Source organism: Zophobas morio, unplaced genomic scaffold (assembly GCF_036711695.1).
Source record: "Zophobas morio isolate AGI-343-1 ecotype UQ-CSIRO unplaced genomic scaffold, CSIRO_AGI_Zmor_V1 ptg000002l, whole genome shotgun sequence".
NCBI lineage: Eukaryota > Metazoa > Arthropoda > Insecta > Coleoptera > Tenebrionidae > Zophobas > Zophobas morio.
Window position 1 is genome coordinate 5,283,511 of NW_026972107.1, and position 22,732 is coordinate 5,306,242.

Sequence of the window (22,732 nt, forward strand, 5' to 3'; positions counted from 1 at the left end):
GTCAGCCGCCGATGTGCGGTTGTTTTTATTGTGCTGAAATTTCCTGAGCAGCTTTGAGCTTACTGGAAAAACATAAACAGTGGCGTTATTAAAAGAGGCGAACTTTTCCACCATTTCACATATTGCGTGGCTGCGGAACGACCGGGTTATTAATAAAAGTTGGGAACACTGCATCGGATAATGGAGTTGACTGACCCGGGGACCCCGCTCTGCACAAAGGCATTCTTAAATCGATCACTTTTTTGATATTCTGCCCGAGAATGCCGGAATTATTAGAGTCGGATAATCGAGATCCGGTGAACTGGACGCTCTTCAATTAGTCCGATGAACGAAAAATCAAATCTTAGATTCGTCGGGAATCGCTTTAAATCCACATGTCGAATATTGTGCGAAATAAAATTAAAGAATTTTTTTGTCTTCGTTAATGAAACTTTCTCTTTGAAGACGGTTCCGTTCGATTACCCAAGATTAATAGAGGTGTCTTTGCTAGAGGATTTGTCATTTCAGTTGCTACCTTCAGAAGTCTGTTGAATTTCCAATTTTCTTTTAACAAGCGAACACGAAATATTTGATGCTTGCCTTATTTTATGACGATGTTTCAAACGGTGTTCCAATTTAATTTTTACAGTTGTATGTGAATTTTCCAAGCTTTTAAAGCTCGACAATCTTAATTTTTTTTATACTAATAAAATTTTATAGCCTATTAGTGTCACTTGTTATTTACATACATTTTAGAGTTGTTTTCAGAAAAATAATTTCATCACGCAATATAGATGGTCCTGTTCGGCGTTTGACGACCGCAAAGCGATTATGGTTTGAAGAACTTAACTTTCAACTTAATTATCCAATCAAAGCAAGCCTTGACCTCTAAATCAGACACAAGCCACGACAAAATGAGTCATTTCTGTAACAAAAGAGGTCAAATGCACGACCTTTATGCGAAATTTACACATTAATCACATTTTCTGACTTTTAATGCAGACGAACTCAAGATTAAAATTCCACGCAAAAGGGTTAGGCCATTATATTTCAATTTCTCCAGGAAACGATTTTATGAGGAAAAAGGAGGGATACAATATAGTTCTGTTAGTCAGACAGAGACGCGTATTTTGTATTAGTGTGCATTTTATTTCGGTGTGCATTTTATTGTGTCGTTTGGAGCTCTTTTTGTCAGCTAAAAGTCTTCAGGGTGCATTTTATTATTACGTCGTTAATTAACTTAATTTGGAAGACAAAAGATCTACTGGAAGGGGGTTTAGTACCACTAGTTTCTAAGGTGTCTTTTGAAATTGGCGGAGACGTGACGCGAAAATTTTATTTTATTTCTGTTTTGTTTGAGGAAACTAGAAAATCCTGGCGATTTTATTATACTTCGTTTAAAAATGTAGTGTGTAAATCCTACCTTATTTAGGGATTGTTTTCCAAGCAGCGTCTATGGAAAGGGCGTACACTCACCTGAAAAAAAAATGGTCTCGATTACTTAATTGAATAACTTAATAATCTTAAATAATAATTAATAATAATTGACGATTTATTCGTAAAGGGTCAAAATTGCGAGCGCAGCGAGCACATTTAGGAGTAATTAAAAAATATATATTTGTTGATGTCTCGGAGAAGCTAAATTATTAAGAACTATTTTGTTGTTATTTAAATGTGAGTCGAAAAATTTATATCCGAAAAGTCAAAAAATCGAAAAAGTGTAAAATCCAAAATCTGAAAAAAATTTCCAAAATTAGAATGATCAAACAGTCGGAAATCGAAAACTTGAATAATCGGGGATTCTAAAAATCGAAAAGTCGAAAAATTTTAGAAATCGAAAAACCGGGATGTCAAGAAATCAATTAAAAATTATTAAAAGCGAAGAATTGAAAAATTCTCAAATGTAAAATTTAACAGGTTGAAAAAACAAAAATTTAAAAAACCGAAAAACTGAAAAATCGAAAAATCGGGAAATCGAGAATTCGAAAAATTCAAAGTTTAAAAAATTGAAAAATGAAAATTTTGGAACACTGAAGAATAAAAAACCGAAATGAAAAACTGCAAATCCAAAAATTGAAAAACCGAAAAATCGAAATCCGAAAAGTCGAAAGATGGAATCCAAAATTAGAATATTGAAAAACTGAGAAGTCAAAAACTCGAAAAATCAAGAAATAAAAAAATCGAGGTGTCAAGAAATCGAATCAAAAAACGTAAAATCGATAACTTGAAAAGATTCATAAACTGCAAAAACAGAAATTTTAAAAATCGAAAAACTGGGAAATCGTGAAATCGAAAAATCTATCATTTACAAAATTGTCTTATAATATCTAAAATCGTAAAACTGAAAAAGTGAAATACGTATTTAAAAAAATACTACACATTTAGGAGTAATTAAAAATATATATTTATTGATGTCTTTGAGAAGCTACATTATAAAAATAATAATAAATTAAAAACAATTTTGTTATTATTTAGATGTGAGTCGAAAAATTTAAAAATCGAAAAATTGTAAAGTCCATAATGTGAAAATTTTCCAAAATTACAATGTTCAGAAAGTGAGAAATCGAAAAATTTAAAAATCGAAAGTCGAACAATTTTAGAAATCGAAAAACCATGATGTCAAGAAATCGAATAAAAATATCGTAAACTCGAAACATTGAAAAATTCTCAAATGTAAAATTTAAAAGGTCGAAAAAACAAAAATCTAAAAAACCGAAAGACTGAAAAATAGGAACTGAAAAATCGAAAATTCGAAAAATCGGGAAATCCAGAAATCGAAAAATCTACAGTTGAAAAAATTGAAAAATTAAAATATCCAAACGCTGAAGAATAAAAAGCCGAAACGAAAAATAGCAAATCGAAAAATTGATAACCGAAAAACTGGAAAATCCAAAATTAGAATGTTAAAAAACTCGTCGTAAACTTGAAAAATCGAGGAACCTAAAAATCGAAAAACCAGTATGTCCAGAAATCGAAAATTGGAAAATCGAAAAATCGGCAAATGTAAAATTTAAAAAGTCTAAATATTGAAAAAATAATAAACTGAAAAAACAATAATTTTAAAAATCGGAAGATTGAAAAATAGGAATATCATTGAACCGAAAACTCGAAAAACCGGGAAATCAAGAAATCGAAAAACTTAAAATTTATAAAATTCTAAAATCGTAAAATTGAAAAAGTCAAATATTTTCAAAATTATTATTATTACACATTTAAAACGAAAACTAGAAAAATTGACAGCCAAAAATTGAAGAAACGAAAAATTAAAAAATCCAAAGTTGAAAAAACGAAAAATTGGAAAATCCAAAAATTGAAAAAATCACATTGAAAAGGAAAAAAATTATAAAATCAAAACATTGAAAAATCGAAAAATTGAAAACATAATGAAAATAAAAACCGAAATAAAAAAAAGAAAGCTCCTGAAATTGCAAATGCAAAAATTGCAGAATCTAAAACCTGAAATATCCAAAAGTTAGAAAATCGAAAAACTGAAAATTTTAAATAAGAAAGCTGTAAAAGTTACATATCGTAAAATCGCAATTCGACAAATTGAAGATGTGAAAAATTGAAATATTGAAATTGAAAATACAAAAAATTATAATATCGGAACATTGAAATTGTAAATTCCAGGATTTGGAACATTTTTAAACCTCAAAAAACCTAAAATTGGGACACTTAAAAGTCGAAAAAAATTAATGCATTGAAAAATTGGAAAAAAGACAAAACGAATCGTTTTGAAAAAATGGAAAACCCATAAATTATAAAATCGAAAAATTATAGAATCGTCAAAACTGTGAAGTCCAAAACTTGAAAAATTAAATATCGAGAAATTGAAAAATGAAAAATCCAAAAAGTAAAAATCGGAAAATTGAAAAATCCAATAAATGAAAAAGTTTTAAAATCCAATAATAATTGAACAATGGAAAAAATTCTGAAATCGTAAAATTGAAAAAATGAAAAGTTATAAAAATTACTATAATTATTACATATTTCAAACGAAAACTCTGGAAATGTTAAATAAAAATTCAAGAAACGAAAAACTGGAAAATCGAAAAAATGAAAATTCTAAATTTGAACAAACGTAAAAATCCAAAGATTGCAAAATTCACATCGAAAAAAAATTATAGAATAAAAAAATGTAAAATTGAAAAATTGCAAACCGAAAAACTGGAAAACTGAAAAAAGTGAAATTGAAAAGCCAAAAAACTGGAACATTGAAAAATCGAAAAATTGTAATAGTAAAGGAAATAAGAAGCCGAAACGATTTTATTTTTAATTACTACATATACTATGTACATATTTCAAATGAAAATTAGAAAAATTTCAAATTAAAAACTGAAGAAACGAAAAACTGGAAAATCTAAAATTGAAGAAACATAAAATTGAAAACCGAGAAATTTGAAATCGAAAAATTGAAAAATCTAAAGTTTGAAAAATTCACATTGGAAAAAGAAATATTATGGAATCAGAATATTGAAAAACCGAAAAATTAAAAAATTAGAAACCGAAACGAAAAATTGCAAATCGTAACGTTGAATGACGAAACGACAAATTGAAAAAAAGAAATAAAAAGTCGAAATGAAAAATTGCAAATCGAAAATTTCAAGAAATGAAAAATTGAAGAATCGAAAATTGAAAAATTGAAAAGTCGAATAAACGAAAATTTTAAAATCTAATAATTGAACAATGGGGAAAATTCTAAAATCGTAAAATTAAAAATGAAATTGTTTTTTAAATTATTTTAATTATTACATATTTTAAGTGAAAACTGGAAAAATTTCAAGTCAAAAATTTAAGAAACGAAAAGCTGGAAAATCGGGAAACCGAAAATTCTGAAACTGAAAAATAAAAATTGCAAATTTGAAAATTGTAAAATCTAAAAATTAGAAATGTTACCTTCAAAAAAATTATAGAATCAAAACATTGGAAAACCGAAAAATTGAAAAAATAAAAAATTGAAGAAACAAAAAAAATGAACAAGTGAAAAATTAAAAATCGAAAAATTGTAGAAACGAAGTAAATAAGAAGCAGAAACGAAAATTACAAGTCGAAAATTTGAAGAAATCAATTGAAAAACCGTAAAATTGGAGAACCAAAAAATGGAAAAATTAAGAAGTCGAAACAACGAGAAAGTTATAAAATTAAACACATAATTGGAAATTGAAAAAATTTTAAAATCCTAACATTGAAAAAGTGAAATATTTCAAGAATTAATAATATAATTACATATTTAAATCGATAAGCAGAAACATTTCAAATCAAAAATTGAAGAAACGAAAAATTGAAAAATCATGAAATTGAAAAATATAAAATTGAAGAAACGAAAACTTAAAAATTCTAAAAGTACAAAAATCGAAATATTGAATAACGAAAAATTGAAACATTCAAAACCGAAATATTGAAAAATGTAAAAATTGAAACATTTCAGATTGAAAAAAGAATTATAATCAAAACACCGAAAAACCGAAAAATTGAAAAAAGAATTAAAATAAAAAATTAAAATTTCAAAATTGAAAACTCAAAGAGTTGCACATTGTAAAATTAAAGAAACCAAACAAAATGAAAAATAGAAAAATTGCAAATCGACAAATTGAAGACACGAATATTTGAAAAAACATTAAATTGAAAAATGTTATTACACAATTATTTTGATCACTTTGCCAAAAATCTGGATGCCTAATGTAAAAATTGAACACAGATTCATAAGCCACAAATGGTGGAGTCCGTTATTTTATGAAATTTAAATAACATTTACCATTGCAAAATTTGAAATGACGTCATTCCAGTGTTAGTGGGAATGATCAAGCAAATTTTGTTTTGTCGTTGGGTCAGTCATAAATTTTGACCTCGGAATATTATTCGTACAGATTTGCTTTGAATGAGAATGAAATAAACTTGCAGTAAAATTCGCTTAAAGCAACAGAATTAAATGGCATGGTCAATGACCACGTCCCACCGAAAATCAACGAATTATCGCGTCGACAAGATACCAAAATTACGTTATTTGGCTTAGAAATCATTCCTTAATTTTACGCAGCAGCAAAATTTGTATTAAAGAGAGAACGCTTCGAAATAAAAGTCCTGGTTTAAAGACAATACCTCAACTCTTTTCACCGTTTATTATTCACCCAGCAGCGCATTCGTGTGCATTGATAACTGTCAATAAACGCAATCTTTGTTCAAACTGAATACATTCCCACCGTAAAACGACATTGTAAATACTGCAGCCTGCAGCCTTTTGTTTACACATGCAATATAGCCTTCAAACCACACTTAAATAGTTCTCAACTGCGACCTTCCAAACTCTCTTCTCCGCTCTATCCCCATAAAGTCCCCGCAACGTGCAAATCTTGGCCATCCGTTCCCGGCGCCGATCTCGGCATTATCAGGATCGGCATCCTTAAGCCCGAGTGACGGCGGCAATCCTGCCAAAGCCAGTATGCACCTGAGCTTCAAAGTGCACGTCGGACTACTCCCATCTGGCGTCTCGGCCCTAATGTCTAAATATGCGCGTCTGAGGACCACGTCACTCGCACTCCAGACACATCTGAAGAGATTTGAGTGTCCTCAGCCTGCGGCCTAATGGACCGCAGTCGTGTTAATTCAAGTAATCTACTGTTGTTCAGCAGACGCGAACAGACGTGGCACTTTTATGAAATCGGATAAACGAAGAAATGAAACATGCAGGCGACAGCGACTGCACCAGAGCAGCATCACAATTAGTGGGACAAACAGAGAAACGACGTTCTTATCTGGTAAAGAGCGGATTCGTAAAAAGCTGGAATAGGAGGGCTTTGTGGTGGAGGCGGCGCTGAGAGGGTCAGTCAACTCTATAATTAGAGGTAGAGTTCCAAGTTTTGTTAATAAGTCAGGCGGTGGCAGCTTGTCTGCGGGGATTAGTGCCTTTGCGACGGATAGCTGCAAAAATAGTCAGTTTGGGGAGTTGTAGATAAAAAATTGGTCGAACTTCCCTCGCCACTGAAGTGCAGTCCAACAAATACCGCTTTTTTGCAAAATTAGAAAAGTTTTTGACATTTTTGTTCTCTGATAACCTCTATAAAAACAAAACAGTGGCGTAAATAACGCTTCCGCAGCTTTTTAGACTTGAATTTGTCGATTCTTCAATTTTTCATTTACCTATTTGTTTCTTCAATTTTTTGATCTGCAATTTTTCGTTTCGGTTTTTTATTTTCTTATTTTTTCAATTATTAGGTTTGCGATCTTTCAATTTTTCGATTTAAAATTACTCGAGTTTTCAATTTTTTATTTTTCAGTTTTTCGATTCTTTAAATGTTCATTTCTTCTAATTTTCTATTTCAAATTTTTCGATTCGGTATTTTATTTTCTTTATTTTTACAAATTTTGGATTTTCTGTCTTTTCAATTTCAATATTTCAATTTTTCGTTTCTTGGATTTGTCGAATTGCAATTTCACCATATACAACTTTTCGAGTTTTCATATCTAAATTTTGCGAAATTTGAAATGTTTCAATTTTTAGATTTTGGAAATTTTTTCGATTTGCGAGTTTTCAAATTTAATTTGTCAGTTTTTTGAATTGCAATTTTTCGGATTTTCAATGTTCTGATTTTATGGTTCTTTTTTTTTATGCAATTTTTTTATTGTTGGACATCCCAATTTTTCGGTTTTCAATTTTCCGATTTTTTGACTGTCAATATTTCTAGTTTTCGTTTTAAATGTTTAGAAATGATAATTTTCAAAATGTTTCACTTTTCCAATTTAACAATTTTGAAATTTTTTCATTTTTCAATTATTGGAACTTTTTGTTTTATTTAAGTTTTCAATTTTTCGATTTACAATTTTTTGTTTCGATTATATTTTCCTATGTTTCCAATTATTAGATTTTTTAATTTTATAATTTTGTTTTTCCCATTTTAATTATTTCTGTTTTTCGTTTCTGCAATTTTTGATTTGGGATCTTTCATTTTTCTTTTCAATTTTTTGTTTCTTTAATTTTTCATTTCTTCAAATTTTCAATTTCCAATTTTTCGATTCGGTATTTTATTTTCTTTATTTTTACAAATTTTCGATTTTTCAATGTTCGGATACTATAATTTTTTGTCTTTCCGTTTCTTCGATTTGTCGAATTGTAATTTCACTATATATGTACAACTTTTTGAGTTTTCATGTTTAAATGTTTCCAAATTTTGAATATTTCAGTTTTTAGATTTTGCAATTTTTCAATTTGCAATTTCGCGAGTTTTCAATTTTAATATTTCAATTTTTTGATTTGCAATTTTTCGTTTCTTCAATGTTCTGATTTTATTATTTTTCTTCTGTCAATGTTTTTTTTTATTTTTGGAATTTCCAATTTTTCGGTCGTCAACTTTCCGATTTTTTGACTTCTAGATTTTAGATTTTTTCAATTTTCGTTTCTTGATTTTTTGACTCTCAATATTTCTAATTTTCGTTTTAAATATTTAAAAATAATAATTTTTAGAATGTATCACTTACAATTTTACAATTTTTGAATTATTTTATTTTTCAATTATTGTAACTTTTTCGTTTGTTCAAGTTTTCAATTTTTCGATTCGGTTTTTTATTCTTCACTGTTTCGATTTTTTTATTTTTCAGTCTTTGAATCTTTTGAGTTTTCAATTTTTAATGTTTCAATTTTTCTAATTTTTTAATTTTTCATTTTTTCAATTTTCGATTTCCAGTTTTTCGATTCGGTGTATTCTTTTCTTTATTTTTACTTTTTTTTTATTTTTTAATGTTTCGATATTATAATTTTTTTCAATTTCAATATTTCAATCTTTTGTTTTCGAGTTTTCATATTTAAATTTTTTAGTTTTTCGATTTTCCATCTTCTGGATGTTTCAGTTTCTACATTTTGCAATTTTTTGACTTACAGTTTTTTATTTTCATTATTTTTTCAATTTGTTCGCTTTTCAATGTTCTGATTTTATAATTTCTCTTTTTTCCAAGGTGAATTCTTTGGATTTTTCGGTTTTCCATGATTTTTCAGTTTTTCGCTTCTTCAATTTTTGATTGGCAATCTTTCTAGTATTCGTTTTAAATATGTAATAATAATAAAAATGTTTAAAATATTTCACATTTTCAATTTTACGATTTTTGATTTTTTTTCATTTTTGAATTATTCGACTTTTCAATTTTTAATTTTTGATTGTTTGATTTATCGGTTCTTCAATTTTTCATTTCTTCAAATTTTTCACTTGCAATTTGTTTCGGCTTCTTATTTCCTTTATTTTTACAATTTTTCGATTTTTCAATGCTCCAATTTTATTTTTTTTAATTTTTCATTTTTTTGTTACTTCAATCTTTCTGTTTTTCAGTGTTCTGATTCTATTATTTTTCTTTTTTCAGTGTGAATTTTTCAAACTTCAGAATTTTCAATTTTTCGGTTTTCATTTTTGACTTGTAATGTTTCTAGTTTTTTTTTTTGAAATATGTAATAATTACGATGATTTACAAAAAATTCACGTTTTCTATTTTACGATCTTAGAATTTTTTCATTGTTCAAATAATTGAATTTTAAATCTTTTTCGTTTAGTCGACTTTTCAAATTTTTCAATTTTTAATTTTTCAAGTTTTCATTTCTTCAAATTTTTTACTTTCATTTCGACTCCTTATTTCTTTTATTTTTACAACTTTCCGATTTTGCAATGTTCCAATTTTATAATTTTTTATTTTCTCAATTTTTCTTTTTTTTTGTTTCGTGAACTTCACGATTTGCAATTTTTCGTTTCGGTTTTTCAATGCTTCTGTTCTATAATTTTTTTTTCAATGTGAATTTTTCAATTTGCAGATATTTCAATTTTTTGATTCACAATTTTACGTTTTTTCAATTTTGGAATTTTCAATTTCTCGTTTCAACCTTCAGTTTTTCGTTTCTTCAATTTTTAATTTGAAATTGTCCTAGTTTTCATTTGAAATATGTAATAAATAAAAAAATTTAAAAAAAAATCACGTTCTCAATTTTTCGATTTTAGAATTTTTTCCACTGTTCAACTATTGCATTTTAAAACTTTTTCGTTTATTCGACTTTTCAATTTTTCGATTCATTTCTTCAAATTTTCGATTTCCAAGTTTTATTTCGGCTCTTTATTTTTTTTATTTATGCAAATTCACTTTTCCAATTTTTCGCTTTGCAATTTCTCAACTTTACATTTTTTTTTGTTTGTTCAATTTTAAGATTTGCAATTTTTTATTTCGATTTTTTATTTTTACCATTTTTTGGTGTTTCAATGTTCTGATTCTATAATTTTCCCTTGTTCAATGTGAATTTTTCAATCTGTAGATTTTTCAATTTTTCGATTCGCAATTTTACGTTTCTTCAATTTTTGACTTGAAATTTTTTTACTTTTTATTTGAAATATGTAATAAATATGATAATTACAAAAAAAAACATTTTCTCAATTTTACGATTTCAGAATTTTTTCCATTGTTTAATTATTGGATTATTGGATTTTAAAACATTTTCATTTATTCGATTTTTAATTTTTCGATTTTTAATTTTCCAATTTCTGGATATTTAATTTTTCAACTTTTAGATTTTACAATTTTGACGATTCTATAATTTTATAAGTTTTGGGTTTTCCAATTTTTCGTTTTACTGATTTTTTTTCGAATTTGAAGTTTCTAGATCTTCAATTCCTTGTTTTTTCGTTTTCGGTTTTCAATTTTTCTGAATTTTTAGTTTTTCGATTTTCCCACTTTTCGAAACAAAAAAATGTAAAAATCGCAAAATTGTAAAATTGAAAAATCAAAAATTAAAAAAAAGTATAAAATCGAAAAAACGAAATATTCTAAAATCGAAATATTGAAAAACAAATCGGAAAATCGGAAAATTGTCCAAAAATTGCAAAATTGAAAAATTTTAAAATTGGAAAATCGAGATTGTGATATATGCAAAAAACAAAAAAATGATTATTAAAAAATCGGAAAAATGGAAAACAAAAATCAAGAACTTGGAAATTGAAAATTTTATGTGGTTTCAAAGTTAATTTGCAAAATATTATTATACAATTTAGATTTTTTTTCCAAAAATCTGGATGTGTGGGGTGAAAACTCAACACGGATTCATGCAAGTGCAGGAGTAGTGTTATAAAATAAAAAAAATGTATTCCTGTAAATTTTGGTTAAAGTTTTACCATGTACATGAAACATGATCCTCCTGATATACGTACAAAATTTGACAATAATCGGTCCAGTAGTTTCGGAGATTATGTGTCTAATACTCATGCTCAGGAAGTAAAAACGATCAAAGCAATTGAAGATTTATCAATTTTCTTGATCATCCTGAATCCCGTTTTAACGTTGCCAAATTTACAGTTCCGCATTTTCTAATTACGCCCCCACTTTATGCAAAGAAATGGATTCACCAAACCTCGCCCCAAATTAAAAAAAATATTCCTCGCGGCTTCCGACGTCCGTACGAATACACGATTAATCACAATTACTCGTCGTACAGGTGATTTTTTCAGCGAACGCTTTATACGCTTCGAAAAGTTTCCGACGCAAAACAACGAAGACGGGGTAAAAGCGTCGTCGTCTAAAATGGGAGGCCGAAGTTACCCAGGCGAAGAAAACTTGGAAAGGGTATAATAAAATATGCGGATGAGCTGCAAGTTGTAGTCGTCGGTTTTCTGGCCCACGAAATTCGAGATTTGCATATACAAAACGTCAGGTGTGTCGCCGAAGACGGCTTTATCGCCACTGTCATAACCCATTTCGCGGAACAGAAGGAAAACTGAGAATTCACAAATACGGTCCTGAGATTTGCGACTCGTAAGGAGGTTTTGCGAGAGACTAGCTTTTTAGTGCTCGGGGGAGGGCGTCGTATAATGCGGGCGTTTTAAGGCACTTTTGGATAAAGCTGTATAACAGGGCTGTAATAACGATAATTTAGGTGAGCAAAGTTGACTAAAGTGATTAACGGATCGATTTGGCGCAATTTTTGGCTTAATTTCTTGGATGTACATATTATGTAGTGTGCTTACAGCTCCTTGAAATAACAGATAAGCCATCAAGTAGGATTCAGACTGCAGGATGTAAAGAGTTTCGACTCGTTGAAAACAGACGATGCATCTCACAAACCAAGTTCTTTTTAAAACTAGCTTTTAAATACCCGTTTTTTTGTTGTGACGAATGGTTTATTTTCGCGACATATGGTATCGTGAATGATACTGATATTTAGAGTGAAAAGGAGAAAAATAATGAAATGAGAGTGAGATTAACCAGACAATGAGTAACTGAAAAAGAGTGTGCCCCAGCATGCAAATGACAATCAAAATTAAAATGAGAGTGACAATCATAATGAGAATGGAAATAAAAATGACAATGACAGTGATGATCAAAATGAGACTAGAAGTAAGAATGACAGTGAGCATGACAATGAACGTGAAAATGAAAATTAGATCTGCAATCAAAATGACTAAGGACGTAATCAAAAAAGAGAACGGAATAAACACTATAATGAAGTTGAGAATGATGACAGGAATGGTAGAATAGAAGGATAGAAGGACTGGGAAAAGGAGAATAAGAATTAGAATGAGAATGAAAGGAATGATACTAAGAGAAAGTATGAAAATTTACATGACACTGAAAATGAGCAACTGAAAGAGCATGAGCCCAAGAATGAAAATGAAAATGAAAAGAAGATTAAGAATTAAAATGAGAGTGACAATCATTTTGAGAATGGAAAAAAAATTGGCAATGACAGTGATGGTGAAAATGAGACAACAATGAGAATGACAGCGAGAATAACAATGAACGTGTAAACGAAAATGAGATTTGCAATGAAAGTGAGACTGCCAATGAGACTAAGGACATAAGCAAAACGGAATAACTACTATAATGAAATTGAGAATGACGACGGGGATGAACATGGGTATAAGAATGACAGAAAGAATGAATTTCAAGCAGTAACAAGAGGCCAAGACCTAGAGTAAGAGCGAGACTGACCAGAGGATGAGTACTAAAACAAGAGAAAGAACGAGGGATATTGAGAATTAGAGTAACGATGACAAGAAAGCTTGAAATGAATGAAAATTTTAATGACTCGGAAAATGAAGAGGAGAGAGAAAGTAAGGTCTAGAAAGAAAATGAGAGTGACAACCATAATGCAAACAGGAGTAATCATGAGAAACAGAATGAAAATGGAAACAAAAATATAAATAACAGGCACAATCGAAATGATAGTGAGAGTGAGCATGAAAATGATAATAAGAATGAGAAAGCAATTACGAATGAAAATAATGAAAGGAACGGAACGAAAGTTGGAAAGAGATTGAGAATGACAATGGGAATAAAAATGAATAGGCGAACGACAAAGAGAATGAGAATGAGATCAAAAACAAGATGAGAACAAGAATAAGAATGAGATAAATCAGGGGATGAGTGATGACAACGATAGAAAAACTGGGAGAAGGAGAATGAGAATTAGAATGAGAATGAAAGGAATGCTACAAAGAGAAAAAATGAAAATTAACATGACACTGAACATGAGCAACCAAAAGAGAATGAGCCTAAGAATGAAAATGAAAATGAGATTAAGCATTAAAATAAGAGTGACAATGATAATGAGAGTGGAAATAAAAATGGAAATAACAGTGTTGATGAAAAAGAGATTAAGAGCGAGAACGTGACAATGGAGAATAAAAATGGAAATGAGCCTGGCAAACACAGCGAAAACGACAGTAATCATGGAAATGAGAATAAGAAGAAGAAAGCAGTTAGGAATGAAAACGATGAAAGTAACGGAGTGGAAGTTAGAAAGAGGTTGAGAATGACAATAGGAACAGAAACGAATAGGCGAATCACAAAGAGAATGAGAATGAGATTAAAAACAAGATTAGAACGAGAATAAGAATGAGATGAACCAGAGAATGAGTGATGACAAGAATAGAAGAACTGGGGAAAAGAGAATAAGAATCAGAATGAGAATGAAAAGAATGATACTAAGAGAAAGAATGAAAATTAATATGACACTGAAAATGAGCAACCGAAAGAGAATGAACCCAAAAATGAAAATGAGATTGAGAATGGAAATAAAAATGGCAATGACAGTGATGGTGAAAATAAGATGAAGAGTGAGAATGACCAGAGGATGACTACTAAAACAAGAGAAAGAACAAGGGATATTGAGAATTAGAGTAACGATGACAAGAAAGCTTGAAATGAATGAAAATTTTAATGACTCGGAAAATGAAGAGGAGAGAGAAAGTAAGGTCTAGAAGGAAAATGAGAGTGACAACCATAGTAAAAACAGGAGTAATCATGAAAAACAGAATGAAAATGGAAACAAAAATATAAATAACAGGCACAATCGAAATGATAATGAGAGTGAGCATGAAAATGAGAATAAGAATGAGAAAGCAATTACGAATGAAAATAATAAAAGGAACGGAACGAAAGTTGGAAAGAGATTAAGAATGACAATGGGAATAAAAACGAATAGGCTAATGGCAAAGAGAATGAGAATGAGATTAAAAACAAGATGAGAACAAGAATAAGAATGAGATAAACCAGAGAATGAGTGATGACAACGATAGAAAAACTGGGAGAAGGAGAATGAGAATGAAAGGAATGCTACTAAGAGAAAGAATGAAAATTAACATGACACTGAAAATGAGCAACCAAAAGAGAATTAACCTAAGACTGAAAATGAAAATGGGATTAAGAATTAAAATAAGAGTGACAATCATAATGAGAATGGAATTAAAAATGGGAATAACAGTGTTGATGAAAATGAGATTAAGAGTGAGAACATGACAATGGAGAATAAAAGTGAAAATGAGAGTGACAAACACGGTGAAAACGAGAGTAATCATGGAAATAAAAATAAGAACGAGAAAGCAATTAGGAATAAAAGCGACGAAAGGAACGGAGTGGAAGTTACAAGGAGATTCAGAATGACAATGGGAATAGAAACGAATATGCGAATGACAAAGAGAATGAGAATGAGACTAAAAACAAGATGAGAAACAAAATAAGAATGAAATAAATCAGAGAATGAGTGATGACAACGATTGAAAGACTGGGAAAGGGAGAATGAGAATTAGAACGAGAAGAGGGGAGATAAATTAAGTCCTAAATGAAAGTGAGAATGAGAATTGAAGTGAGAGTGACAACCATAGACAAAACGGAAGTGATAATGAAGAACAGAATGAAAATGGAAACAAAAATAAAGATAACGGGGACAATGGAAATGACAAGAGTGAGCATGGAAATGAGAATGAAAATGGGACTGACAGTGATGATGAAAATGAGACCAAGAGGGAGGATGACAAGGAGCACGACAATGAACATGAAAACGAAAATGAGACTGCCAATGAGGGTGAGGACGCAAACAAAAAAGAGAACGGAATAGGTATTAGAATGAAATTGAGAATGACGACGGGAATTGGCATGGGTATAAAAATGACATAGAGAATGAGTCTGAAAACGAGACTAAAAAAGAGAATAACAAGAAGATGAGACCTAGAGTAAGGATAACATGTACCAGGAAAATGAGTTTTAAGACACGAGAAATAACGAGAAATGGATAATTAGAATTAGAGTGATGATGACAAGAATAATGAGAATTACAAAAGAACGCCAAGTAAATCCTACAATGAAAAAGTGAATACCAAAGTGAAAACGGGAGTGATCATGAGAAATAAAATGAAAATGGAAACTGAAATGAAACAATGGAATGAATGTTTGAAGGAGAACGAGAATGAAAACGGAACTGAAAATGAATATGAGAATAACAAAGGGAGTGAGATAGAGAATAAGAGTGAAATTAACCAGAGAGTGAGTAATGACAACGCGAGAAAGACTGGAAAAAGATAATATTGAAAGGAATGAGACTAAATCAAAAAGAGGATTAAAATAAGAGTGCCAACCGTAGTGAAAACGGGAGTGATGAATGGTGAGGGGTGAGAAATAGAATGAAATTGGAAACAAAAATGAGAATGAAAATGAGAATTGGAATGAAAATTAGCACTGCAATGAAAACAAGGAGAGGAACGGAATGAAATTGAAAAGGAAATTGAGAGTGAACATGGGAATGCAAATGAATCTGAGAAAGACGTGGAATAGGAGTGATAACGAGACTAAAAATGAGAATGAGAATGAGAACAAGAGGAGACCAAGAATAAGAGTGAAATAAATTATCGAGTGAGTATCAGAACGAAAGAAAGATCTAGTAAGGAAGAAAACAGATAAGAAGAAGAATTAGAATAAAGGAGAATGAGAATGCACATTTTCATTAAAACTAAAATTCAACTGAGAGCGATAATCATAATAAAAATTTCAGTAATAATGAGAAATAATGAGAATAGAAACAAAAATGAGAATGAAAATAATAAGTACTAATATGAAAACAAAAACTGCGATGAAACTGATGCTGAGAGTGCAAACGAGAATAGGAACTGATACACATGAGTAAAAATATGAGGGTGAGAATGGCAGTGAGACTCGAAATGGGAGTGTGCTTCAGAATGAAAAAGAGAGTGAGAGTGAGACGAGAACGGGAGAGTGACTGATCATAAAAATGTGTATACTAATGAAGAAAAATAAGAGTGAGAGTGGCAACGGAGCGAAGAAAAGGGTGATATTGATCATCAGAATGTGTATACGACGAACAAGGAAAATGAGAATTAGAGCTTTAACTAAAGTATATTAGGGATAATTTCTGGCAAAAATTCATGTATTATCGTTGCCAAAAAGTAGTAGACAGTGTTAAACGTGTAATCATCTTCATGATGGGATCTGATTATTAGAAACTGATGTGTGAAGGAAGCTCTGAACAAAAATTAGGGCGACCTCAACCTGTAACAATTAAAACGACGTTATTACATGTTTATGTTTATATGTAACCCGAGAAAAATACTAGTTACGGCAGTTGTTGTCCGACCGTGTAACAACGTGCATTATTAATAACAATAATAAGAAAAACAAACAAAGACACAATAAAGAGGTAATTTAGCATTTTGTTTCACAAAGTAGTATTTATTTTCCAAACAGTTAACAAGGCTAAAATAGTTTTCGTATTCCCTGCAAATTCCCTACCGTTTTAGATAATCTCACAATATTTATTCACGCGCGGCTCGTGTTACAGTTGTTACAACATATGAAATCCACTGGAAGTGTTTAAGCAATAGCTCGTTTATTAGTGAAGATACTGGTCACCTCAATTTGATTCTGTAACTTATATGTTACAATTTATGATGTCGAAACAAGTGTTATCTTTTTGTGAAGGAAATGTTCCAAGTTCCAGGCGTGCGTTCCCCGGTGATAGAAAGTAACAAACAGCAAACATTTACAAGAGTGCAGAACACATCGAGCACTTTAAAATCGCCTTAATGGATCCGCGGCTTTTCTTTTATTGCATCTGGATGGGAGTTTTAATATCCAAGCTTTTAAAAAAGCTCGTCTTTGTTGGAAATCTTCGTTTCGCAAGTGGCAAGCGGCGAAGGCATAAAACCGATCTTATTTTTCCTTTGGCTAGAAGGTCTATTATCCGTATAACGATATATTTTTCGAATGGCCGTGAAAACAAGTAAGTGATACGAAAGTGGGCCCTTGAGAACAATGCATCTAGAGTCGAGGCGAAGAAGCGAATGTAAATAGGATTCCGTGTAGGACTGAGCCGGGAGAAGACACTTCTAGATACATTGCTGGCGGCTGAATTTGTTATGCGAATTTCAATTCTCATCGGAAAAACCTTTTTTTACCTTATTTTATATTCGGAAAAATTCTATATGTGGACGACACGACCGTATAAAACGACTACATTCGATGTGAATATTACAACGACGTCACGTCGGGGAAATATTGTTAGGGGAGTGCGTGTAATTTGGATCTTAAAGAAAAAGATTAGTTTTCGAGGAGAGATTTTACGTAGATTGAAAGCGGAGGCGTGATTCGGATGCAACCCACTTTTCGCGGATACGAAATCTGACAACTCGCAAACTTCGCAGGAAATCAAATACACAAACGAAGAAACACTCGCGCGAAAACTGTCTTAAAAAACTCGCTATATTTTTATTTAACCCTCGGATTTTAAACTTAATTTTAGAGATGTAAGAATTAAACAACCCTTGTACATTCTTCGTCACACTAAATTTTACCCACACTTATCTGATTTACTACCTTTGGACTGTTTTACGAGGCGTCATTCTGTCTCCAAGCTCGTGTAAAAAAATAATGATCAATCTAATCTCGCCCGACATGGGCCTTCTTTCAGATATGATCGTTAATTGTGGGGTGAATTTTTTCAGGTGTAAGCTTTACAAGTGAACCTCACATTGCTATCAAATTCGACACGCAAATGTCCAAAATTCACATTTAATTTTGACTAACGAATTGGTTTTTTCGACTTATCGTTACCGTTTTCGCGTGCACTTCGTCCATTAAGGTTTAATAAAATCGGGCGGAATAATTAAGAAAACGAAAATGCGGTTATTTATGGGAGAATTTTTAATGACTTTTTTAAAATGATTACGGAAGAAAAATTACGTGTCAGGTTTAGATTATCTCGAGGAATAACGTTCCCAGATTTGTAGATGATGGGCAGCGTAACGTAAATCAGGTTCGTGCTATCTGCTCTGAGGGGTCACTGAACCAACATTAATCTACTAATTTTTAATTTAAATTTCGCGCCATTCAGCTCGGGCACCATTTTTTTCAAAAACAAGATAAATTCGTCCGACGCTGGATGTTGGCCTCGTCCGCAACACGTGATTTATACATTTAAAATTAAAACTTTCCGGTTAAAGTTTGTTTATGTTTCCACGCTTTAATTGCACCAAGAGCTTTCCATTCTCCGAGATTTTGTTACTATCACATCTGCGGCGACACAAATTCGTTCCAACAATAACAAACGTCGTTTTAAATTTAAACTAGCAATTAATTGCTCCCTGACGAGAAAAACACTCTACATTGTTACCATCCGAGAAGCCATAAATCTCCGGCCGAAAGCCCCCGAAAAATTCTAAACAGCCCATCTACCGAAAATTAAATTGATTACAATGGAAAATAATATCGAAAGATGAAAGCAGAGGCTAAGTCAATTGTTACGCATTGATGTTTAGTCGAGGCGGTCCAATCACTGCTATGGGATGGAGTTTGTAATCAAAAACCCATTACCTATCCGGAGTCACGACCCCTTTTCCTCCCCGGAGCGCGTCCTGAGACAATGTCGGCTGGAATTAATTCCCAGCATCCAGGATGGCTTCCCGTTTAACCGCTATTTTCGATCCGGGCTTTTCACCGGATTCTTTTAATGCACTGTGGAGCGAACCCTTGTACCAGTCTCTATATAATAACGCTTTCACCGCCTAAATGACATGCAGGATACATAAGCTCAAGCTTTAGCGTGTCACAATTCAATAATAATAATAATAGTAATAATTGAAATATGTTTTCGAAAAGTGGCGTGTAACGAACGTGTGACCCCGAGGACTCTTTCCGTATTGTATTTACTCATAAACAGGAAAACAAGTATTGAATAATGTAGGTTGAAAGCGTCACAACAAAGTAAATGTGAACTAGTAGCAGCAATCACACAAAATCGGCGCGTTAGCGTGCCACTATCCATTAAACATACCACAACCATCAAACCGTCCTCCAACAAAACCCAGTTTATAAACCTGTCAGTCTAAATTTGCTGCTTGCCAAAAATGGTAAAAATAAAACCGCTGACATCATCGGCGCCCGAAATCCATACATAAACACCGGGCGAATCGTTGGGTGGAGGCGAGGTATTGAGTGACCATCAATTGCCTCCACCATCAACACAAGTGTATAGAATCCACGTCGTTGATTGATCGCTGTTTAACGCATCTGCATCACAAAGAAGGAAGCGATGGCATAAATGGGCGCGTCCCATTTGTAAGGACGATATCGGGCTTTTTTCGGGGAGCAGTGTAGCGTGTCGAATGGATACATTCGGGTGACGAAGATGACAAGCACTTCGTCCCACAATGTGGGTTTTAATGTAACATGCACTAGAATTAATGCGAGTCTATAGAACTATTAATCAAACGCGGTTGTCTAACTCTCGATCAAAACTATGGAAGTTGTGTGCCGAAACCGATATCTGAAACAAATTGCCGACGTTGGGGATTCGCCCGGCTTTTACATATCTTGCTTGATTTACGGCAGGATCACACTTGCGTAAAGCACCAGCTCGAGCTTAAAAACGCCGCTGTAATTAAGTGCCATTAGCAGAAATCGACGCTGAAATGTAAAAATGTCAGGCGTCGCGACGACGAATTGACGCTCAAAGCTGCTTTATTTTTCAAAGGTGAGTGATGATTGTGACGGGAGGATCGAGACGAGCTTGCGATTTCTACTTATTCGATAATGATTTTAACATTTTGTGTAAATCTACAGTTTCTGTGCGGTAACTACAATAAAATAGCTCAATTTCGATTCAATACATTCTATTTCTAAGTGGAAAATAGTTTTGGAATTCAGGTAGTCGTAATGCGATGACAGTAGTTGCGATAGCGAATTGCAATAGCGAATCGCAGCAACTGTCATCAGTTCATCACATTTTCCATAGCAACAAGACTTGCGATATCGCAAATCCAATTTAAAATTGATCCTTTACTCGATATGTATATACTACATTTGTTAATTTTGGAAAAGTTTGTTTTGTTTCTTTTCATTAAGTCTTATTTTTTTCTATTAAGGTCAGGTCAGGTCAGGTCAAGTCAAGTCAGGTCAGGTCTTAAGTTTCCTGTAATTAGGCTTTAGCCTGTTGGGCTTTTGGTGTTCTGTTTTTAAAAAGTTGAAAGGTCTTGAGGGCCTCTAACGTCTTTTTGTAAATATGTGCCAAATCTTTGGAACCCTTGGTGTCTTTTGAGATATCTGAAAGAATATTTAGGGTCCTTCAGGTTTTTTAAGTATTTATTAAAAAAAAAAATAGAACCAATTTTAGATGCCCTAAATGATTTATTTTAAATATGTTAAAGAATTTTTGAGGCTTCCATGTTCTAAGTAAGTACATATTTGAAAAAATTTGAAAACAATTCGGTGGTCCCTAATGTTCTATTTTTGAAAGAGTTTGAAAGAATCTTAGGGAGTTTTTGAAAGAATTTGAAAGAATCTTAGGAGCCTCTCGTGTTCTATTTTTGAAAGAATTAAAAAGAATCTTGGGGGTCTTTTGTGTTTTATTTTTGAAAAAAATATATACAAAATCGAAGGAATTCCAGGTTTTTTTGATAGAATTTGAAAGGATTTTCCCGGACCTTCATGTTCAATATTTGAAAAAATTTTAAAAAATGTCCTGATGTTTTAATTTTGAAAGAATTTGAAAGAAACTGAGATTATTTGAAAGAATTTGTAAAAAATTCGAGGACCCCTAATGTTTTAATTTTGTGTTTGAAAGAATCTCCAACGTCCCTTGTGTTCTATATTTGAAAGACTTCGAAAGAATTGAATTTCAGGTAGTTTGCTAGGATTTGAAAAAAATTTCCCGGACCTTCATGTTCAGTATTTGAAAAAATTCGGGAGGTCCTGATGTTTTAACTCTGAAAGAATTTAAAAAGAAATTGAGATCATTTGAAAGAATTTGTAAAAAATTTGAGGAATCCTGATGTTCTAATTTTGAAAGAGTTTGAAATCTCCAATGTCCCCTGTGTTCTATATTTAAAAGAATTCGAAAAAAAATCGGGAAACCTAGAGAATTTTCAGAGTCCTTTGTCTTTTTTCTTGAAAGTACCTTAAAAAACCTCGGGAATTTCTGGTGTTTTGTTCCTGAAAGAATTTGAAATAATCTTAAGGATCCTTTATGTTTTATTTTTGAAAGAAGTTGTAAAAAATTCGAGGACCGCTGATGTTTTAATTTTGAGTTTGAAAGAATCTCCAATGTCCCTTGTGTTCTGTATTTGAAAGAATTCGAAAAAAATTGAATTCCAGGTTGTTTGATAGGATTTGAAAGAATTTTCCCGGACCTTCATATTCAGTATTTAAAAAAAATTGAAAAAATTCGGGGAGTCCTGATGTTTTAATTCTGAAAGAATTTGAAAGAAATTGAGATCATTTGAAAGAATTTGTAAAAAATTCGAGGACCCCTGATGTTTTAATTTCAAAAGAGTGTGAAAGAATCTCTAATATCCCCTGTGTTCTATATTTGAAAGAATTCGAAAAAAAATCGGGAAACCTAGAGAATTTTCAGAGTCCTTTGTATTTTTTCTTGAAAGTACTTTAAAAAACCTCTGGAATCTCTGATGTTTTGTTTCTGAAAGAATTTGAAATAATCTTAAGGATCCTTTATATTTTATTTTTGAAAGAATTTGTAAAAAATTCGAGGACCGCTGATGTTTTAATTTTGAGTTTGAAAGAATCTCCAATGTCTCTTGTGTTCTATATTTGAAAGAATTCGAAAAAAAATGAATTCCAGGTTATTTGATAGGATTTGAAAGAATTTTTCCGGACCTTCATATTCAATTTTTGAAAAAAAAATAAAAAATTCGGGGGGTCCTGATGTTTTAATTCTGAAAGAATTTGAAAGAAATTGAGATCATTTGAAAGAATTTGTAAAAAATTCAAGGACCCCTGATGTTTTAATTTTCAAAGAGTGTGAAAGAATCTCTAATATCCCCTGTGTTCTATATTTGAAAGAATTCGAAAAAAATTCGGAAAACCTTGAGAATTTTCAGGGTCCCTTGTCTTTTTTCTTGAAAGTACTTTAAAAAACCTCGGGAATCTCTGGTGTTTTGTTTCTGAAAGAATTTGAAATAATCTTAAGGATTCTTTATGTTTTATTTTTGAAAGA

General features: G+C 31.4%; 2 protein-coding genes across 4 annotated transcripts in view; one reads left to right on the plus strand and one right to left on the minus strand.

Moving 5' to 3' along the window:
* LOC135125416 (teneurin-m) overlaps positions 1 to 22,732 on the minus strand; it is a 294,078-nt gene that overhangs the window by 245,296 nt on the left and 26,050 nt on the right. The window lies entirely within an intron of this gene.
* LOC135138278 (GATA zinc finger domain-containing protein 14-like) lies at positions 12,301 to 19,232 on the plus strand. Its single transcript, XM_064068551.1, has 6 exons — positions 12,301 to 12,462; positions 13,529 to 13,740; positions 15,081 to 15,331; positions 15,391 to 15,446; positions 15,520 to 15,756; positions 19,041 to 19,232. The coding sequence occupies exons 1-6, from the start codon at positions 12,301 to 12,303 to the stop codon at positions 19,230 to 19,232; spliced, it is 1,110 nt and encodes a 369-aa protein (XP_063924621.1).